The 6,800-nt window shown below is 49.8% G+C and overlaps 1 protein-coding gene across 12 annotated transcripts in view; it reads left to right on the forward strand.

Moving 5' to 3' along the window:
* Positions 1-5,395, forward strand: part of Pde9a (phosphodiesterase 9A) — a 92,066-nt gene extending 86,671 nt beyond the window's left edge. For 3 of the 12 annotated variants that reach the window (XR_015644529.1, NM_138543.1, XM_087596809.1), the window contains 4 exon segments: positions 108-236; positions 901-996; positions 3,231-3,348; positions 5,009-5,395. Coding sequence is in view for 8 of the 12 variants with exons in the window: in NM_138543.1 (NP_612552.1) it covers positions 108-236; positions 901-996; positions 3,231-3,332 (327 nt within the window). In the remaining 4 variants the exon portion in view is untranslated. 12 annotated transcript variants of the gene reach the window in all.
* Positions 5,396-6,800: the final 1,405 nt, after the last annotated feature.

Here is a 6,800-nt window from a genome sequence, read left to right on the forward strand (position 1 = left end):
TCACTGCTGTCCTGCCTCCGTGTGACTGGAAGGATCACAGCTAGGCAGCATGTCCATGGGGATGGGCCTTTGTGCCTTTAATGTCACCGTCACTGTGTTGCCTGCAGAGTGACCGCGAGAAGTCCGAAGGCCTTCCTGTGGCCCCATTCATGGACCGAGACAAAGTGACCAAAGCGACAGCCCAAATTGGGTTCATCAAGTTTGTCCTGATCCCAATGTTTGAAACAGTGACCAAGGTGAGTACATGCTGCCGGTACAGCAGCTATACACACGCATGTGTACATGCATGCACATGTCAGGGATATGCATGGTGAGTGCATGCTGTCAGTACAACAGTAAACACACTTGCACATGCACGCATGTAAATATTTAAGGATATGCATGGTGAGGGATCGTGCTGCTGGTACAGGAACAGAAAAACACACATGTGCACGCGGACATGCATGTACACATCAGGGATATGCACATGCACACGCATGAACCCTCTACAGCTTCATCATCTGCTGTCATGGTGATGGTTGCCTGGCATCCATTCTTTTCTGCTGTGTCCAGTGATCTGTCCCCGCTTCCCCCGTGCTCTTCAAAGAGCTACATGTATGCATGTCGGACCCTCCCTCGGTGCCCACTTTCCCACTGCCCATCTCTGCCAGCTTTAAGACCCAGCCAGTTGTGCCAGCTGTTAGCTCTTCTGTCCTCCCAGACCTCGTCTTAACAAAGCAACTGGAATTGGTGCCCACAACCAGATCCTAGCCTTCTACCACACAGCCCCTGTAGCCTCCACCTTCCAGGTCCCAAGCTGCCTATGTGTCCTGTCCAAGGCCACCACTTCCAGCCCTCCTCCAGTGTTCTCTACAGCTTAACGTGAATATGGGGGCTGACTTTGGACCCCCTTCTCCCCAGCTCTTCCCCATTGTCGAGGAGACCATGCTGCGGCCACTCTGGGAGTCCCGAGAACACTACGAGGAGCTGAAGCAGCTGGACGACGCCATGAAGGAGGTAAAGGCAGGCAGGCAGACTGGGGACTGGCAGGCAGGCAGGCAGGCAGGCAAGCAGTACACAGGGTAAGCACAGGAGCCAAACCTTGATACAAGAAGCTTAGATGCTCAAAAACAATGAATTTACAAAATTCATAGGCAAATGGATGGAACTGGAAAATATCATCCTGAGTGAGGTAACCCAATCACAGAAAAACACACATGGTACGCACTCATTGACAAGTGGATATTAGCCCAAATGCTCGAATTACCCTAGATGCACAGAACACATGAAACTCAAGAAGGATGACCAAAATGCAAATGCTTCACTCCTTTAAAAGGGGAACAAGAATACCCTTGGGAGGGAATAGGGAGGCAAAGTTTAGAACAGAGGCAGAAGGAACACCCATTCAGAGCCTGCCCCACATGTGACCCATACATATACAGACACCAAACTAGATAAGATGGATGAAGCAAAGAAGTGCAGGCTGACAGGAACCGGATGTAGATCTCTCCTGAGAGACACAGCCAGAATACACCAAATACAGAGGCGAATGCCAGCAGCAAACCACTGAACTGAGAACGGGACCCCCGTTGAAGGAATCAGAGAAAGGACTAGAAGAGCTTGAAGGGGCTCGAGACCCCATATGAACAACAATGCCAAGCAACCAGAGCTTCCAGGGACTAAGCCACTACCTAAAGACTATACATGGACTGACCCTGGACTCTGACCTCATAGGTAGCAATGAATATCCTAGTAAGAGCACCAGTGGAAGGGGAAGCCCTTGGTCCTGCCAAGACTGAACCCCCAGTGAACGTAATTGTTGGGGAGAGGGTGGTAATGGGGGGAGGATGGGGAGGGGAACACCCATAGAGAAGGGGAGGGGGAGGGGTTAGGGGATGTTGGCCCAGAAACCGGGAAAGGGAATAATATTTGAAGTGTAAATAAGAAATAGCCAAGTTAATAAAGATGGAGGAAAAAAAAAAAGAAGCTTAGATGCTATGCTATCTCAAAGCAGAGTTTCTTCCCCAGGGACCTCGTCAGACAGTGTTTTCCTCAGAGCCTGCTGGCCAATGAGAGCCAGCACACAAATGTGCGACCCTGGTGTCACACAGAACTGCCTCTGTGCTGTCTCTTAGCACCTCCCTGGCCTCCTCCTGGCCAGGATGCCTGTTCAGTGAGGGCTGCATTGAAAAGGAACAATGCAAGCGCCCAAAGTCCCTGCTTTCAGAAACAGTGCACACAGGGCTCAGCTACCCTTGTGGTCTGGGAGATGGAGAGGTTTTAGGGCACTGCGGAGGCTGGATCTCAGGAGAGGGTAGGAACCACTACAGTCTTAACAGATTCCTCATCTGTGAGGATCTCTTCTTCCCAAGACTCTGGCACTAAGGACCCTTCCACACCTCCTACCTGATATGGTGGCTGGGTATAGTCTTTTTCTATCCACTTGACCCCTGCTCCTACCAGGACAACCATGACCCAGAAAACCTTACCCACTTCTTATATACTCCAGACCTCTTCTTGGCCACCATGACCCCACCTCCCAACCTGGGATGCCCCTCAGCTTCTCATTTCCTCTTTTGTACCCATCCACCCAAGCTCCCTAGTAATGGATGGTTCTATATCCATCTTTTCTGCCTTCTTTCCCAGATGTGACCTGGTATTGGTCACAGCCCGCTCAGCCACATCTGCCACGCACATCCTCAGTGTGCAATGCCAGGCGTGTCTCAGAGACATAGGGTGAATGCGCGTCCAGGTTGACTGAAAGTTCAGACCAGCAATCCCCATCTCCCTGCTTGGCGTCTCCTTCCACAGACACAAGACGGCTCTGAAAATCTAAAGGGTTAAGAGCAAGAGGGCATTCCTAGTCTAGACTCTCACAGGAAGGCTGCAGGGGGATTGCTCTTGTGGTCATCCCATCAGCCATTGCTTTGGAGGACCTGAGTCTGCAGTCCTACATCCCGCTTGCCCAGTGGGAATGGATGCCAGGCCTCTCCAGCACGAAAAACAAAGGGTGAACTAAGCCTGACACAGGAACTTAGCTCCCAGGCCTGGGCCTGTGGGCTGTGGGCTGTGGGCTGTGGGCTGTGAGCTGGCAGGATCCAGACATTGCTCCCCAGGATTATACACATGTGTGTGTGGGCAGCCATCTTTCACATTTGAGCATCTTCAGGCAACAGGCGCTTCCCAAGACAAGAGGCTGCTTGAACTGGCCCACTGCCGCCAAGGACTAACTTTGACCTCTGTTCTCTTAGCTGCAGAAGAAGACGGAGAACTTAACATCTGGGGCCACGGAAAACGCCCCAGAGAAGACCAGAGATGCGAAAGACAATGAAGGCCGTTTGCCTCCAAACTGATATCCCAATGTATGCAGTAAGTGGGAAGAGGACACTGGAGTTCTAAGGGCGAGAGGGTGCATGCAAGCACCTTTATGCGTGTGTGTGCATGGGTGCATTGTGTATGCTCGAGTGTATGTGTGCATGCTCGCGAGTGCATTTGTGTTTGTGTATGCATGTGTGTGTGTGCATGTGCGTGTGTGTGTGTGTGTGTGTGTGTGTGTGTGGTGCCCCACCCTCTTCTTATAAAGCACCGTAAATTCAGTCATGAGATATGCACCCTGATGCCTCTGTCTATGCTACCCGCCTCCCACAGCCTCCTTCCAAACACTACAGTCAAGTGTTTTCACCTTTAACCTCACAGTGGGGACTGAGCAGCACCAGAATACTCCAGGGACACATACAAAGTATCAATTGCCTGCTACACTTACAGGCTAAGAGCAGAGTCAAGCCCCAGCATGCTGTGGGCTTTCCCATAAGTGAAGCTTCAATTAACCCTGTGCGTCCCCATTAGAGTCTGGGCTCTGATTTGGAAAAGTTCACACTTTGGATAGAGAAAAGATTAATTATCAGGATGTGTGCCGCTCTTATGATGAAATAGTCTGTGAAGTGCATCTGGAGTATTACAAGCTCTTTTTTTCTTTTCTTTTCTTTTCTTTTTTTTTGGAGCTGGGGACCAAACCCAGGGCCTTGCACTTGCTAGGCAAGCGCTCTACCACTGAGCTAAATCCCCAACCCCTAAAAGCTCTTAAAAAAGCATTTGCCCTCCTCACCACAAGCATGTCCTTAACTACTTAGCAGTGCTCTTAACTACTGAATACCTCTCCAGCCTTACTTCTGTTGAAAGAAAGAAAGAAAGAAAAAGAAAGAGAGAAAGAAAGAAAGATTTTATTTCATTTTTTAAAATTTTTATTGGATTTTTTAAAATTTGCATTTCTTTTTCTTTTTCTTTCTTTTTTTTTCAGAGCTGGGGACGGAACTCAGGGCCTTGTGCTTGCTAGGCAAGCGCTCTACCACTGAGCTAAATCCCCAACCTAAAATTTGCATTTTAAATGTTATCTCCTTTCCCAGTTTCCCCTCCAGAAACCCACTATCCCATCCTTCCGACCCCTGCTTCTATGAAGGTGCTCCCTCACCCATCCACTCACTCCCTCCCACGTCCCCGCCCTGGTATTCCCCTACACTGGGGCATCAAGCCTTCATAGGACCAAGGGCCTCTCCTCCCATTGATGCCTAACAAGGCCATCCTCTGCTACATATGCAGATGGAGCCATAGGTCCATCCCTGTGTTCTCTTGGGATGGTGGTTTAGTCTCTGGAAGCTCGGGGGGGGGGGGGTCTGGTTGGTTGATATTGTTGTTCTTATGGGGTTGCAAAGATTTTATTATATTTTTAATTACACACACACAAACACACACATCTGTGGTGTGTGTGTGCGCGCACATGAGTGCAGGTGTCCATAGAGAACACAAGAGGGCGTTGTATACCCTGGGTCTGGAGTTACAGGCGGTTGTACCTGCTGGGACTTGAACTTTCGTCTTCTGCAAGAGCTGTGCTGGCTCCTAGCACTCCTGGCCCAGGTCTTACCGCTTTCTTATCGAATGTATTCTATCACCATCTCAAATCCCCACTTGGTCCTGTGGCTGTGCCATCTCCAGGCCCCTCAGGGAAAAACATGCCATCTTCTCCTTTTTCCAGCAGACTGTACCAGTTAGAGCCGATGAACTGCAGCCTCTGAGTGGACAGAGCCAAGAGGGGCTTCCCAGGATCTTCCACACAAGGATGGTCGTGCCCAGATGACCCCCAGATGACCTGCCACAGACCATGTTTTCTAAGAACCATTTTGTTCACTGATATAAAAACAGGAATTCATGACGCTGTACAGAATTTTTATTTTTAAACTGTCTTTTAAATAATATATTCTTATACAGAAATGGGTCTGTATTTTTTTTCCTTTGGGTTTTAGACTCGGGCTTCCAAGGACTCTGGTTTTCCCTTGGACGTATCTTCGTGCAGTTGAACCGTGGGATGTGATATGAGGGTCCATGTAAATTCCACATTAAATGTCAGAACGGTGCCCAAGTATAGAGGCGTGCATGTGTCCTGTTTTTATGAACAGAGGGGGACACTCGGGATGCGCATGTGTCCAGTGTTTATGGACAGAAGGAAGGTGTCAGTGATGTGTACAGAAGTCACAGAGTGAGGCAGGCACTATGTACCAGAGTGGTGATGTGGGAGACAGATCCCCCCACCACCACATAGGCAGTGACAGCTGCTGAATGCCCACAGGGAATTGAAATTCACCCCTCAAATTCTCAGCGGGACTCTGTCCTAAAAGAAGAGATGCCCTGTCTTTCATTTTTGGAAGGCAGACAGTGAAGACATTCCAAGTCCCATAGTGACTGTTCAGGGAACCCAGCTCCTACAGGTCACAAAGAAGTGGTCACACACACCCTGCTTATGTGGTCCTCTTGTTCTCTCATGCACCTGGACTCTGAATTCTCAATTTACAAGGAGTATGAAGAAGCTGCTGGCCATCTAATGGGGATACGGGGCCAGTGCTACTCCCCTGGGGGAGCCAGAGAACCACCAGAGAGGTCACCTCATGAGGAGTTGGTCCACTGTTGGGACCCTTACATCCTGGATTGGCTTCTCTTGAAGCACCTATCCCTCTGGGTGAGTTCTAGAATGTTACTTCTTGTCTTTGAATAATTTATTGGGGGTATAGTGATTCTATCTGTCTCTCTATCTCTATCGGGGGTATAGGGATTCTATCTGTCTCTCTGTCTCTGTCTCTCTATCTGTCTCTGTCTCTCTGTCCTTCTGCCTCTGTCTGTCTCTGTCTCTTTGTCTCTCCCTGTCTCTGTCCTCTCTCTTTCTCTGTAGGGTATGCACACACATGCCTGGCGTGTGTGTGTGTGTGTGTGTGTGTGTGTGTGTGTGTGTGTGTGTGTCTGTTTTCTTCACCATGTTGCCGAGGCCAACCTCAAACTTTCCACTTAGCCCAGGCTGGCCTTTGAATTTCAAGCCCTCCACCTCAGCCTCTCAGCCTCCTACCACAGCAGCTGCTCTCACCTCCTTTGACCCACTCAGTTCAGCCCCCACATCACCTCTCTTCTTGGTTTTGCTTTTGTCACCTTAATCCAGAGGAAATTCAGAGGCCCCCTGTCATCCTACAGGACAGGACAGTCTGACTCCTGGGCCTGGGATCCTGAGTTCTGAGTCTTGCATTGACCGCACGAGGAGACTCCTGAGCCCTGGTTTCTGGTAATCCTGGGAGACACCTAGTGTCAACAGCTGGAAATGAATGGAGTAAGGGGAGGGGCCATGTCTGAGTGAGTGGCCCCTGGGAAAGTCACTATCTTTGATCTGATAGGGAGAATGCAGAAGACTGGTGGACCTAGGCATCAGCCTGGGGACAGGACCACCTGGCTTCTGTTCTTAGACATTACAACTTAGGAGTCTCCCAAGATCCCAGAGCCGCACCCAG

Source organism: Rattus norvegicus, chromosome 20 (assembly GCF_021556685.1).
Source record: "Rattus norvegicus strain SHRSP/BbbUtx chromosome 20, alternate assembly SHRSP_T2T, whole genome shotgun sequence".
In the NCBI taxonomy this organism is placed as follows: Eukaryota; Metazoa; Chordata; class Mammalia; order Rodentia; family Muridae; genus Rattus; species Rattus norvegicus.